Source organism: Pinus tabuliformis, chromosome 5_1, assembly GCF_031772625.1.
Source record: "Pinus tabuliformis cultivar Carrire ecotype Pingquan chromosome 5_1, CPIR1, whole genome shotgun sequence".
Lineage (NCBI taxonomy): Eukaryota > Viridiplantae > Streptophyta > Pinopsida > Pinales > Pinaceae > Pinus > Pinus tabuliformis.
In genome coordinates, this window is record NC_142305.1 from 326,583,801 (window position 1) to 326,599,517 (window position 15,717).

Here is a 15,717-nt window from a genome sequence, read left to right on the forward strand (position 1 = left end):
GTAAGCTTAGAGTCATTCTTGAGTCATTATCTTTACCATCTCAGGAAGAAGAAGAAGAAGAAGAAGAAAAGCCTATTGAATTGAAAAAGAGCCCTAAAAAGTATTAGGATCCATGGGTCATTTTTTTGCATCATGTAGCAAGATAACATGGCTAATTGATTATGCCACATGAAGAATTAGCCTTTGCCAATATTTAGGCTTATAACTAGGTGATTTTTTCTACTAATATTCTTATACCAATTTACCATGATAATTCTATTCTAAATTAAAACATTGTTTGCAGGCTATCGCGGGAGCTGAGCGTTTGCTCCCTGAAAATATACCTTCAAGGTTCCTTAGGTGGATAGCAGAGCTACTATACTTGACATTGGCAGTATCCAGTAGTTTTTCTAGCCCAAAATCTGCTATGTATGGCTCCATGTCAAAGCCCAGAAGGATGTTGCTTGGCTTAATATTTGCATGAACAAACTTCCTTTCATGTAAATAAGCCAGGCCTCTGGCTACTCCCTTTGCAATTTCAATCCTGGCCAACCATGGCAGATAAAAGGGAGAGTTTGATGACCATCCTGCAAGATTAGAGAGATATAGCGTTAGTCAAAGGATCTGAAAAGGATAGGCCACTAAGAACCTTAGAAGCTGAACAAGATGATTAAGATTAGCATGCAACAAGAGGAGAATAACAATTCAAACCCTACATGATAATGGACTCCCTTTTGCAATGATTACAAAGAACTGGATTTGGTTATCCAGAACGCTGAAATTGAAAAGGAATCAACACTCTTTGATAAGCAATACTCTTTGATAAGCAAGGAAAGCATTATACTCGACCTCAGGGAACTCAGTGGGCAAAATTATCAATAACTAGTTATAACAAAATACAGAGAACCCAGTGAACAAAATGACAAATATCCAATTTAAATGAACCACAGAGAACGTGGTGATAAAAAAGATAAATATCCATCTTAAAGATAAAAGAGAAATGAAATAAACTGCAACATATCCTTGAAACAAAACAAAAGGGTTGATATATATTCTAAAGAAGAGAAAACAGGGATAGACTCTGCAAAATCCAATAATACGGTATAATGGACCTGTTCAATATATAACAGCAGAAACATTCCATAGAAACTTATATAAATGCTGCAGCCAATTGTTCTCTAGCTAAGTAAGAAGATGTTATGTAGAATAAGATACAAATACAAGCACAGGGTCACTTGTCTTATTTCATGGTCTTCCTAAGAAGGCTTATGAAGGAAGTTGTGTAGCACTCTCATGGTTTTGATAGATTATCATTTGTTGCTGAGATGAACATGTATATATAAATATTCTAACCTAAAAAAGGAGCAGTTTCTTCTTTGTATATGCAAACTATAGCTGAACCAATAAATCTAATTTTCAATATTGATTTGCATCAATTTCTTTTGGTCCAACCAGCAATTAAAATCCATCCCCTGCCACTGCAACAATAATACACCATATATCACCTTCCCATTAAAACTGAGAATGAGCTGCAAGTAAACTGTGAGAACGCGGATGCCTCATAAGCATGGAGTTAAGTTTGATCCCTGAGTTTTGCTACAATCCTCAACTGTAGAATACTGAAATTTTTAAGAAGACTCTAGAGATTTCATAAGCAGCTGAGTTGACAACAGAGTTTGTCTGAGTCCCAATCATAGAGGTGTCTATGTCAGTTATGGCAATGTCTAAGTAGAGTTGTTGAATACGGAATGTGGGTGTAAGTCCTCATCTCTGTCCAACTTATGTCAAAGCAAGGATGATACATAGGAAGAAAGAATTGGTTAATCGGTTGTGGATGATGGCATTTTTTCTAGAAAATGCAATGCCTCCTTCATTGATGGTCTCTTTTGAGGGGAAGCAGAAGCACAATTCAATGCAATCCCCACAGACACTGAGATTTCTTCCCTTCCTTCAACCTCTGGTTGAAGAGTAGGATCTATGATGTGCAAAAGGCGATGCTTGTCATTAACAAAGTTTTGACCGCATGCTGTAAAATCCTTATCTGAAGGTGGCTTCCCAGTAAGAATGTCCAGAAAAATAACCCCAAAGGAATAAACATCCCACTTTTGGTTGGGTTTGAGATTTTTCAATGCCTCTGGGGCCTGGTAAGGAGATACAAAGTTCTTGGATGTGCCTGGACTGCTCAGCAAATCAGGTGTTGTTTGCAGGCTATCGCAGGAGCCAGTGGAGCGTTTTCTCCCTGAAAATATACCTTCAAGGTTCCTTAGGTGGATAGCAGAGCTACTATACTTGGCATTGGCAATGTCAAGTAGCTTTTCTAGCCCAAAATATGCTATGTATGGATCCATGTCAAAGCCTAGAAGGATGTTGCTTGGATTAATATTTGCATGAACAAACTTCCTTTCATGTAAATAAGACATGCCTCTGGCTACTCCCTTTCAAATTTTAATCCTGGCCAACCACGGCAGGTAAAAGGGAGAGTTTGATGACCTTCCTACAAGATTGGAGAGATATAGTGTTTGTCAAAGGATCTGAAAAGGATAGGCCAGTAAGAACCTTAGAAGCTGAACAAGATGATCAAGATTAGCATGCAACAAGAGGATAATAACAATTCAAACCCTACATGATAATGGACTCCCTTTTGCAATGATTACAGAGAACTAGATTTGGTTATCCAGAATGTTGAAATTGAAAAGGAATCAATACTCTTTGATAAGCAAGGAAAGCATTATACTCGACCTCAGGGAACTCAGTGGGCAAAATTATCAATAAGTAGTTAATATCGATTTGCATCAATTTCTTTTGGTCCAACTAGCAATAAAAATCCATCCCCTGCCATTGCAACAATAATACACCATATATCACCTTCCCAAGTTGCGCCTCAATGTCAGCTAAGAGTTTTTCCTTCCTCCTAAGAAGCTACTCACTTGAAATAGAACTCTAGTATTTCACTTTCTGACTGGAATAGTAGAGCTCCTGAATTGAGGATGCAACTAATAGCAGTTACAATTCTTGAAGATAAACAATCCGCAGAAATTCATCTTCAACAGCCAAGGCAATTTGCAAAGCTCAACATTTTGTCATTTATTGGGATAGTTGATGCAGCAAAAATAGCACATGGAATAACCACACAAACACCTGTCTAACCTTAGTGTCTCACCATTCTCGTGTTCTCTTCTACAACCAATGTTTTCACTAGTTGATGATTGAACATGCACAAGATATTAATCCAACAATATAGATCTTTGTAATTTCTGCATGCACTAGGATGAAAGGACCAACGTTATACAAAGAGCAAAGATAATGGCAGATAAATAACGATAACTGACCAGTTTCCTCACTTCAGGAGCAGGATCCTGAGAAAGAGTAAATAGGCCCTGAAGATATTGATCCATTGATATTAACAAGGCCTGCATGCACAAAAATATAAACCTTAGAAACAATTAACTTTCTTATTGAATCTAATACATTGCATTTGTTTAACAGCATAAAGATATGTAGACAGTTAGACCCTGACTGTTATTTCACATTGCATTGTGGTTACAGAGAAACTTACTGTCGGCATAAACACAATAAATTGATTTACGGAGCTAAGCGCTAGTTTCCTGAGAGAAACATGAGGTGACTGGAAGAACTGCAAACCAATTAAAAGGTTGTAAATACATTGGAGCTTAGTTGGAAGTTGAAACCAACATAAAGCATTCTCCTTTGATAATGAGTTATGCTAGTTTCCCATCAAATCCTGACAAAACAACTATGTAGTGCTATCAACAATCTAGAACAAATTCTCCAATGGTATTTACCTGAAATAATCTGGGCAAGAATATATTGATAGCTCGCTCTGGTAAACCTGGCACATCAGCATCTAGTTCCTCTGGTATATCTTCACATATCTACGTGGGCAACACATTGTTATGTTCATAAATAGGCTCCCTGTTGTACAAAACCTACTACAAAGTTGTAAAAATGAATCAACACTTAGAAAGCTCATCCCCATGCATTGCTGTGGTCAAATGATTTCATATCCAATTCATTCTCTTGAAAGCAGAGATATATTGCAGCTGCCATGCACATTATGGATCTCATAAACTCCCGCAAAATATTCCCATTTCAAAACCACATCCCCCCCACCCCGCGATTTCCCCGTCCACCTCAAGCACAATCCCAATGCATTCACTATTCCTGCTGGGATAATTTCTTTCTACCCTCGCTATACATTCCCCGACCCATATTGCAAGATTGCCCTTAATTAAAGAACACCTTTTGAAAGATCACTTGGATATGCCAAGTGTGCTTGATAAAAACCTTAGAGAGAATGTATTAAAGTACATGTATCGAGACTATTTTTGACCCACATGCTCCCCTTCAAACAAGAGGAACTTTCAAATCCATGAATATTAAATCCTTAAAGGAACGAATTATATTGCATGCAAAACATCTACTTATGAATTACATATCCCTTGCATGAGCAGAACCATTCATATAGCTTTAAAAAGCATTTACCAAAAATAGAGAAATCTTTGGCAGACAATAAAACCATTTGCCTTGTTCAAAAGTTTTTAAAATCAACAGCCAAAAACATTAAAACAAGGTTTAAATCCCATAGCATCTCTTATATATTGTTTGCTGTGTCTCTTATATATTGTTTGCTGCAACCTTTTCTACTTCTGTATTGGAAATGATAGACAAATGCCCATTACTTCCACAAGAAACTTACTTTATATGACTTTTAAAACAAGGCAATCTGAGAGAAAGGCAGACAAGTCTTAATATGTTTAAAATGGCAACCTTGAAAAAAGACAGCCCAGGATCTACTTTAAAAAAAACCTAAAATCAATTCAAATGCTTACATAACAATGTACTCTGCTTTAAAATTCGCATATTCATGATCTGTTTTTGTATGAGAAATTGTGCAACCACAAACAACACAACTAGATCATTCTTGTCACCACCTGCACATGGCAATGATCCAAATCTCACAACCTTCATGCAACTTAAACAGTTACATCTTCCATGTTAACAGGATAAAAATGTCACGACCATTCAGAAATTTCCCTCACTTCTGAAGGGTGCTATAAATGACATGATATACATGAAAGATTTTATATTATTGCTACAACATCATTAATAAAATAAAATTTCATATTCTCTCCATTATCAACTGTTCATTTCTAAGTGTGCACTCCAAAATCTAACAAACATTGGAATTGGAATTGGTTACAGTAGAAGCTGTGACCAAAAGGTTGAATATAGGTTAACGAGTTTTTTCTTTTATTTTTGGAGGGGGTAAGGGGGTGTTTCCTAAATCCTTTGGGGTTCTCAGAAATGCAAGTGTCAGCAAACGAAATCTGGGACATTATTACTCATCAAACAAGAAAATTCCATAACTACTCCACTCTCATGGCTTGATTAGAATTTAGATCTATTATTAAAAATGATAATTTCCAAAAAAGGATCCAAAAGAACAAATCCAGTTTTAAATGCAGCTCTCTGAAACATAGGCAAAAGAATTTTAAACATACAACTTTGAATTCTTATGAAATACATAAAATCTGTTGAGATAAACAAAAAAAAAAACTCTGGGAATATATTACAACATACGGAGAGCCAAAAGTGAGACCTTGAGTTACCTTTGATAGTGCATCAAGAGCACCTTCCATATGATTAAAGTCATTGCTGTCAAAGCATTGAACCAGTGCCTGCATTAATTCTGGCCAACCCCGCACCTGTACTTGCTGAACAATAACACTGACAACAGTTCCTACCGTTGAACGGAGGTGTCTATCTGGTGCCCCCAGACAAGGTAGCAACTCTGATTTGATATATTGTTGATAAGAAGCAATCATCAGATGAAAACTTGTCCTCAGATTATTTTTCAAAAGCAGTCCTACTGCCTATCGTACTTCAACAGATTTTCCCTGCCCATGTGACATATCACACATGTCAAGCTATTAGTAGATGCATCTAAAATAAGGCCAAGTAAAATCAGGCAATCAAGTTCTAATTAAAATCCCATAGATGCCTCACATCTCACCAAACAAAATGCAGATCAATTATTATTGATAATTATAAAACAAGGGAAGGCACCATATAATCAAAAAGCAGCAGTGACATCGCAGATATGAAAAAGCATTCTAATCCAAATCTATAAATCCCTTGCAACTTGCAATACAGCTTTTTGCTACAATATCTTGAAATAGAATAACCCAAACCATGTCCTCATTTTATAAAGGGATTTGAAAGACAGTTTTCTGCTACAAATTCTTACCCAATAATAAAAAGAACTATATGCTGCTTGATCAGATGGCATGTGTGAAAAAGTATTGTAATACTCTTTTTTCACATTTTATAAAGGAGACACTATAATTTAATAAGCTTTACTTTACATCCACTTTAATTATAATTTCTTTCTGACGGGCCTTCCGCCGATTCTCGGAATAGATTTGCCAGACCCTCTTCTAGACAGATCTGATATTTCATTCAACTGGTTCATTCAACATTCCCTTCGGCTTCAGGAAGCTCATGGAATTCTGATAAATACATGCCAAGAAATGGAACCAGCACAAATAAAAGCTCTCAAGGAAGGAAGGTTCTGAGCGCTGTTGAAATGACCCCTTCTATTTATCCCGTTGGGCTGCTAATAGCTTTGTCTCTGTCAGAATCTGAAGAGAAGTTTGAGAAGGAGGGCTGCCTCAAATGGCTGGACCGCCAGCCCGCCTCGTCAGTTCTGTTCGTTTCTTTTGGGAGCCGCGACACCCTGTCGGAGAATCAGATTCAGGAACTAGCTTTGGGGCTAGAAGCAAGCGTGCAGCGGTTCCTTTGGGTGTTGCGTAAGGAGCCTCCTCCTCCAACTGAATCCACGATGACTACCGAAGCAGATATGAGGGAGGTTCTACCTGAGGGTTTCGAGACTCGAATCCAGGACCGTGGATTTGTGGTGGATTCATGGGCGCCTCAGATTGTTGTCCTCTCTCATCCATCCACAGACGGTTTCCTTTTTCATTGCGGTTGGAATTCAACGATCGAAAGCATCTTACATGGAGTGCCGATGATCGCTTGGCCTCTCTTTGCTGAACAGAGAATGAATGCCTTCCTTCTAGTGAAGGAGATGAAGGTGGGCATTGAAGCGTAGAAGGGCGCAGATGCATTGGTGAAGAGAGAGGAAGTGGAAAGAGCGGCGAGGGAATTAATGGAAGGAGAGGCCTACGACATTCCAATAATCTGAACCGCCTACAACATTTTTCACCGACGATCTAATGGCTGGAGTTTATTCCATCGTCTAACAATCAATCTAAGGGCCCATAACGAGACACCGCGGCATGGAGGGGAGTTCCTTTTAGAGGGAACGCCTTACGGCGTAATTAAAATATACTATTTTGAAATTTTGTACAATGAGAAGTATATTATATTTTGATGATTTTTTTATAAGTTGAGTATCATATATATATATATATAGAGAGAGATTAATATAAGTTGTTGGGTATTAAGATTTTGTTGCCCTTACACCATTAAAATTTATGGTTTTAAAATTTGTCTTTTTAAATATAAAATATGTTTAGGAACACAATTTTTTATAATATATTATATTTTTAATTTTCATTATAATTATCGAATATTTTTTGTTTTTATTTAATATAATTTTAAAATAAATTGTAATTTTTTGTTATTTATTTTTTTATATATAAAAATAAATTAAAATTCTTAAATATCAATATAACTTTTTAAATTATCAAACCCAAGGAACAAATCACATATTGATATTATAACTTTTAATTTAATTAAAAATATATATATTTCTTTTTGAAAATTAATAAAAATTATATGTTTTGTAATTTATTTTATTTTATTTATAAAAAATTTAATGGTAAAAAAATGTTTTTAAATATTTTAAAAATAAATAATTTTAAATTAACAAAATAAGGATTTGGATTTTTCACCAATGTTACCTCTCAAATCAAATTTGAAAAAGATTACATTATCAAATATTACATCATCAGAACAGAGAAGTGCTAATCATCCCCTAATCTTTAAATACAAAGTAAGGAACTTTAGATACAAAATAAGGAATTCGAAATATTGCATTATCAGACCAGAGAAGTGCTAATCATCCCCTAATATACTATTCAACTATCTAGCCACTGGTCATGTTTGTACAATTTTGCAGTTTTAAATTAAGATAAATAACGAAAAATAGTTAACCGTATATTCATCAGCCAGGTTTGGAGAAACTTGAGATGGAAATAACGGAAAAAATCAGCGATTCCGTGATGATAGAAGGGCCACATGCAGCAGCGGTAGTCCCTTCTGTATGGATGTGGAAAAGTTGTTATAAATATGGAAATTTAAAAAATATAATTAATAAATTTGCTTTTGTCTCTTTGTTTACACTTTCAGCCGCCACTTGTGGCTTAACATGCTGACTGACTTTAGCCGCGTGACCAACACGGTTACTCGGACAAACGAAAAAACCAAAGCAGTTGTGAAATGTGTGCTATTCAAGTTAAATAATACTTTTAATTGTTTTAAAAGGTGCAAAGAAATTGGAAAAATTGTACTTTCACTATAATTATGGAATAAATAAGTTTTGCCACTTCACTTAAATTTAGTTTATTTGTAAGTTTGTCTATTTTGTTAGGATTTTCAAATTGAGAAAAAGTTGTAGTTTGTGTTTCACAATTATTTTCTTGAAACATTAATTATAATATAAAATATTGTAGTCTCTAAAAACTAGAAAATTTAGTTTGTTTGTAAGTTTGTCTATTTTGTAAGCATTGTCAATTTGAAAGGAAGTTGTAGTTTGTGTTCCACAATCATGCTCTTGAAACATTAATTATAATATGAAATATTGTAGCTCCAAAAACTAGAAAAATGATTTTATGTCATTGTGAACAAATAATGAGTAGAAATATTAAAAAGATTTATGAATAATTAAGTAAATGAAATATTAAAATTGTATCTTGGAACAAGAACTGATGGATTTGATACAAAGTACTCCTTTTTAAATAAATTCAAAACATATTAAAAATAGATATTTATATATAAATAAGAATTCTCAACCTTTCTTTAAAAAATGTTAATTATTGTTTATAAACTATTTCTTATTAAATAAAACAAATTATTCCTTGTGAAATAAAATTGAAAGTAAATGAAATCAATATTTCTAAAGTCACATTGTGAACCAAATGTTTGGAATGAAATTTTAGTACGTATCCTTCAAGGTTTGATTTCTTCCTCAACTACCAAAATGGTTGCCACATTGTTTTCCTACTCTCCAGAGAAGATGTGCCAACTGAAAAACAACTCGTCAACTGAAAAACAACTCGTCAGTGTTGTGAATTGGGTTGTATCTTGAGTCTATTTTGAAGATAAAAGAATCTCTTCCTCTGATTAGATCTTGTAGGAAGGATTGTTTCCCTACTCTCTAGAGAAGATGAGCTCTCTCGATAACCAGGAAGGATTGTTTCCCTACTCTCTAGAGAAGATGAGCTCTCTCGATAACCAACTGAAAAACAACTCTTCAACCAACTGAAAAACAACTCTTTAGTGTTGTGAATTGGGCTATATCTTGAAGATATTTTGAAGATTAAAGAATCTCTTCTTGTGATTAGGTCTTGTAAGAGGGATTTGTGAAAATTTCCAAGCCTAAGTGATTAATTCTTTATGATATCAATAAATCAACTAATTGTTGAATTTAATCAATATAAAAATAAATATTAATAGCCGAAAATTAATCACTCAAGTATAAAAAACAATTTCACACAAACTACTCATTCAAGATTAAAATAAATTTCACACATAAGTAATTACTAATTCAAGATTCTCTTTATATTCCTTATTTAAAAAGCTTACAAATAAACCTTCCCATGCTGCGAAGAACAACACTGCATAGTGACCAAAACAACCCGAAGCCCTCAAGTTGAGAAAAATGATTACTTGAACAAATAAATCAATTTCACACATAAGTAATTACTAATTCAAGATTCTCTTTTCATTCCTTATTAAAAAATCTTACAAAGAAACCTCTGCATGCTACCAAAAACAGCACTGCACAGTCACCAAAACAACCCTGAAGTTGAGCAGAATCACTGCTTGAGCAAGTATGGCTCACTATATGGTTGTAAGGCTATACAAATTGTATGGAATGTCGAGAGGTTTGCAAGACTTTTCCATAGGAATATATGGATCCATATAATAATAGGATTGTTGTTGGGAAAAGTATCCAATTCGGAATGCCCCTATCCCACTCTAAGGTGTGATAGTGCCTTAGCAACAAACAAGGAAAACTATCTGAGTATTCTTCTTTATGAGGTATAAATAGAGAAAGAAGGATGTAACTAACCGGTGTCTTCCGCTAGTTTGTCGATCCAATCACTCTCTCTTTTGTTCGCTTCCCGCTTCCTGCTCTTTCACTGGTCCAGCTTCACCCAGTTCCTGCAAGATCACAAGAGAGGAAAACTACACAAAAGACAAGGATTTACATTCATAACTAGTTTAGGATCAGTTATAAACTAAATATGCAAATATAACAAAACATCATTGATATACAAGCATATAGGAGAAACTCAAATAGCTTTATTGATATGATAATAAAGTTCAAGAGGAGATACAACCAAGTGAGTCCCGATCCAGCATCTACCTCCCAGCAAAGGAATCCCTTCCTCTCCTCCAACAAAGCATAAATCACTCAATGTACTAATCTCAATCTCAAACCAACAGCAATTCTCTGCAAAGTACAAAATTCCAGCCTCCTGAACCTCTGGGTGAGAGATCCATATATAGATGTAAGCAGAGAGGATGAGTCAGCTTATGTTTTGACTTGTGGCTTCTCTCTGTCAGTTCTTGCTTCCACTTGGAGGTTGAAAACCTCTTACTCATCACTTGGTCGAATTCATTGAGGCAAGTGTCATTGAGGAAGATTCTGGAAGCTTCCAGGGTCTTTCCACCTCGTTGAATGAGCTTGCCATTTGTCATTTCCCGCTCAGCGCACCCTGGTAGTGCTTCCACCTGCGTTGCAGTGCACCTAGCCAGTGTAGCCTCTGCATTTCAACGCAGGCAGCTAGTGGAGCCTCTGAATTGATCCTGAATTGACTGTTTCTGAGTTGTTTTTGGTGGAGAACTTCTGGGAGAAGCTGTCTTTTGTTGACCTTGTTCCTTTAGGGGTAGGAACAACTCTTTTAGGGACTTTGGATCCCTTGGATTATGGACATTTCATGCTCAATGCTGTAAGGCACAAAAATGTCTATAACAAGGATGTATGGAAATGTTCTGTACGCTATAGAAACTATACAAATCCTTGTAAAGGAATATGGGCGGCTTGGAAATGTCTTTTTCCCTGCTGCCTGAGTGATTTCTCTTTTTCTGTCACTCAATCTACTCAGTTGTTACTATGATGAAAGTCTTTCTTTTAAGTTGTCTTTATAATTTTATCTGGAGATCTATTTTTAAAATTAGTAATGCATGAGATACAAAATCAATTTTTAGATATGTTTATTTTAACAAATAAATTGCAAAATAAAGTTACTTATTCATTTTTTGGGATACTATTCAAACTATTCCCATTGAAACTGTGTGAATAGTAAAAAAATAGGAAAAACCAAAGAACAAATCATATATTGATATTATAACTTTTAATATAATTGGAAAATAAATTTTAAAGAATTAAACATTATTTATTTTTATCAAATTTATAAGTGAATAATTTCCTTCTAAAAAAATAATAAAAATTAAATGTGTTGTAATTCATTTTATTTCTAAAAATTTTAATTAAAAATCAGATGTATTGTAATTCATTTATTTTATTTTTTTTAAATTATAATTATATTTTAGGAAATTGAAATTTTAAATTAACAAAATAAGAATCTGGATTTTTTTATTAATGTTACTTCTCAAAAATTTAAAGTCAAATTCAAAAAAGATTGCATCATCAGAACAGAGAAGTGCTAATCATCCCCTAATCTTTAAATACAAAGTAAAAAAATGAATTAGTGAAATATACTATTCAACTATCTAGCCACTAGTCATGTTTGTACAATTTTGCAGTTTTAAATTGAGATAAATAACGGAAAAAATAGTTAACCGTGTATTCATCAGCCAGGTTTGGACAAAGTTGAGATGGAAATAACGGAAAAAATCAGCGACGTTTGGAGAAACTTGGACTCACGATATTCCTCGATGATAGAAGGGCTGCATGCAGCAGCGGTAGTCCCTTCTGCATGGATGTGGAAAAGTTGTTATAAATGTGGAAATTTATAAAGTATAATTAATAAATTTGCCTTTGACTCTTTGTCCACACTTTTAGCAGCCACTGGTGGCTTAACATCATGACTGATTCTAGCCGCGCGACCAACACGGCTACTTGGACAAACGAAAAAAATCAAAGCAGCTGTGAAATGTGCGATATTCAAACCAAGTAATAATATATTTATATTTGATATAAATTAAATAATTTACCTATTAAAATAAATTAATAAACTTTTAAAGACTCAGAAATATAAGTCATCTCATATGCACATATTACATTAATATGGTAGAGGATGATCCTATGCGAAAGATTTATCTATATTTGGTAATGCATAAGACCCTTAGATTGAGTTGGGCACAATTAATGATATTTTAATGATGTTTTTATAAGTTGAGTATCATATATATATAATTGGTTGGGTTTTAAGATTTTGTTGCTGTTACATCATTAAATTTTTTTATTTTAAAAATTGGTTTTTTTTTTAAAATATAAAATGGTTTATAAAATAAGTTTAGGAACTCAATTTCTTATAATATATTATATTCTTAATTTTTATTGTAATTATTAAATATTTTTTGTTTTTAATTAATATAATTTAAAATAAATTTATATATATATATGTTTTATAGAATTCTTAAATATCAATATAAATTTTAACTTTTATGTAAATTATCAAACTCAAAGAACAAATCCTATATTGATATTATAACTTTTAATTTAATTAAAAAATAAATTTTAGAGAATTGAACAATATTTATTTTTATCAAATTTATAAGTGAATAATCTTTTTCCAAAAAATTAATAAAAATTAGATGTGTTGTATAAAATTTTAATAATAAAAAAATATTTTTAAATATTTCAGAAAATTTAAATTTTAAATTAACAAAATAAGAATTTGGATTTTTTATCAATGCTATTTCTCAAAAATTTCAAGTAAAATTCTAAAAAGAGTGTATTATCAGAATAGAAAAATGTTAATCATCTCCTAAACTTTAAATACAAAGTACGGAATTGAATTAGTGAATTAAGCTATTCAACTATCTCATTACTCAAGTTTATACAATTACGCTATTCAACTATATAGTCATTACTCAAGTTTATACAATTTTGTAGTTTTAAATTGATACTGAAATAAGTCAGTGAGATCGGAAGGAACTTGGATTTACTATATTAAGTGATGATTATATATTTGTTTTAAAAATAAAGGAAAATTTATTATTATAATAGATCTATTTTAAGTATAGATCTAACATAAGTCTAGAGAGATTAAATTTTTTGAGGTGTAAACTTATTTTAGAGTTAAAAAACAATGTGTAATTTTTCATTGTTTAAATTGTATTTTGAATGCTATACAAATTACAAAACATGTTTCTATTGATTTTTTATACATCAATCTTAATTCATATTAAAATATTTTATTCATAACCCACATTGCATATCTTATTTTATACAACATTAAAATATTTTCTTTTAACATTTTTTTTCTATATATAAATATATATGAAGTTGATAACACCTGTTATTTTTTTTTTTAAATATAAGGTTTAAACATCTTACTCATATATTTTTATTACTTCTAATTACTTTAAATGAAATTATATTACGGCATATAGACAACTAATTACTTTACGTGAAATTATATTAGGGCATATGGACAACTAATTACTTTGCGTGAAATTATATTAGGGCATATGGAAAACTAATTAAACATGCATAACATGTTTTTTCCTTTTTTATTGTAGCCTACATTGTTTTTCTATTTAGAGAATATTTTATTTTTATTTTAAGAGAGATAGAATGAGCCTCTCAACTCAATAAATATAGAAATATAAAAAGTATAATTAATAAATCTAGCATTCTCTCACAATGTAGTCCTTTGCCCCTTTGTTCACACGTTAGCCATTGGTGGCTTAACATCATGAGAGACCTTAGCCTTGTGACTAACAAGGCTACTTAGACAAATGAAAAAAACAAAGCAACTATGAAATGTGTGATGTTCAAACCCACTGATAATATATTTATATTTGATATAAATTAAAGAATTAAATTAATAAATTTTGATTGCTAAAATAAGATCCAAAGGCATCTGGCAAGAATAATAGGTTGTCTCTTTAAAAATCATTAGTGGGTTATCCAATGGTTTTCCTTGAATAAGGGTGATGAGTCAACCTCCATTTAGTTAGTTATTCTAGTGGTTTTCCTTGAATAAGGATGATGAGCCAACCTCCATTCGAAAATAACAGCCAATAATAATCATCCTCACTGCTGGTTTGACAATTAAATTATAATAAATTTTCCCCAATAACATAAAAATTATTTAAGAAAAAAATACCTAGCATAACCATATAAATTGCTAAAAAAAACTTGTGTGTATTTATTTGTTAAAAGGGTCCTGAATAAATGGTTCATACGAACGATGAACGAGTTTCTAATCACGACGGCACACAAAATAGATATTTTTGAATACGTTTTTTTTGGGTATCCATGGAGAGGAGGGAGGCCATTTTCATTTTATATGCCTTTAGCGGACATAGTACATAATTGTACCAATGAATATGTTTTTCTTCTATTTCTAGTGCATTGTGTAATGCAGAACTTGGTAATTAGAATCCAAACAATTCATAAAATCCGTGTGTTAACTTGAATGTTATGATTAATTGAGGGTGATTGCATGTTAAAAATAGATATATCCAGACTATCACATAACAGAAACTCAGTTAAATTATGGCATTAAATTAATGGAAATAACATAAATATTTTAAAATAAAGTGATGTGACGGGCTTAAAACTTACATTCAAATAATTTTAATTAAATATTATACATTTAAAATATAACACAACATCATATTAATCAACATTTTTTTAAAATTATAGGGAAAAGTTATATATCTAATTCGCAAAAATATTTACAAACCCTATATTCTATTGAAGATCCCTGCTTTCAATGTTACAAATATTACTTTCCATTCATCTTCTAATGTATATTATGTTGATGGGCCGTGTTAGAAACTTGAATTTCTTCTTCACCTTTTCCATACATACCTTTAAATGATGTAATATGATTTTCGAATTATTTTGAACTTTCAAATTATAAATATATGTTATAATTATTTTATAAAAAAAAAAAAAATATGTCGTAAGGCGTTACCCTATGAGAAGAAGTCTCTTTTATGCCACGTGTATAATTGTGGGACATTGATATTAGTGTTAGACGATTAAATTAATTATTGTCATCAAATTTAGACGGGTATTTTCAGTTACAGTTTGGTAGTGCTGTGTAGAATATGATATGCCAGTCTCAATTGTTTTACTCTCATCCTATTTCATCTCCTTGTTTTGGCAATATGAAAGTTGAAGGTCCTGTGAGGTCTACATCACTTAGGAATTCCAAAACGACCTTTTATCCATCGCAGCTCCATTATTCAGGGCACTCAGGAATTCCAGAATGACGCCTTTTATCCATAGTTACCAAATTCGAATTCGAATACGAATTCGAA

The 15,717-nt window shown here is 32.6% G+C and overlaps 1 protein-coding gene and 1 pseudogene across 1 annotated transcript; one reads left to right on the forward strand and one right to left on the reverse strand.

Annotated features, from left to right (window-relative positions):
• Positions 1-3,242: 3,242 nt before the first annotated feature.
• On the reverse strand, positions 3,243-5,858 carry LOC149164692 (transportin-1-like). Its single transcript, XM_089429579.1, has 4 exons — positions 5,610-5,858; positions 3,783-3,872; positions 3,536-3,613; positions 3,243-3,389 (listed from the first exon to the last, which is right to left on the reverse strand). The coding sequence occupies exons 1-4, from the start codon at positions 5,823-5,825 to the stop codon at positions 3,243-3,245; spliced, it is 531 nt and encodes a 176-aa protein (XP_089285705.1). The 5' UTR covers positions 5,826-5,858.
• Positions 5,859-6,586: 728 nt separating this feature from the next.
• LOC149164693 (UDP-glycosyltransferase 72B1 pseudogene) lies at positions 6,587-7,111 on the forward strand (annotated as a pseudogene).
• Positions 7,112-15,717: the final 8,606 nt, after the last annotated feature.

What these genes read in the sequence shown, in the direction of transcription:
- LOC149164692 (XM_089429579.1), bottom strand. Translation starts at nt 5,825, where the DNA reads ATGATTGCTTCTTATCAACAATATATCAAATCAGAGTTGCTACCTTGT. An exon ending in CTCTTGATGCACTATCAAAG is followed by an intron (nt 3,873 to 5,609) that starts GTAACTCAAGGT and finishes TTGCCCACGTAG; the next exon opens with ATATGTGAAGATATACCAGA. An exon ending in TTATTGTGTTTATGCCGACA is followed by an intron (nt 3,390 to 3,535) that starts GTAAGTTTCTCT and finishes TTGTGCATGCAG; the next exon opens with GCCTTGTTAATATCAATGGA.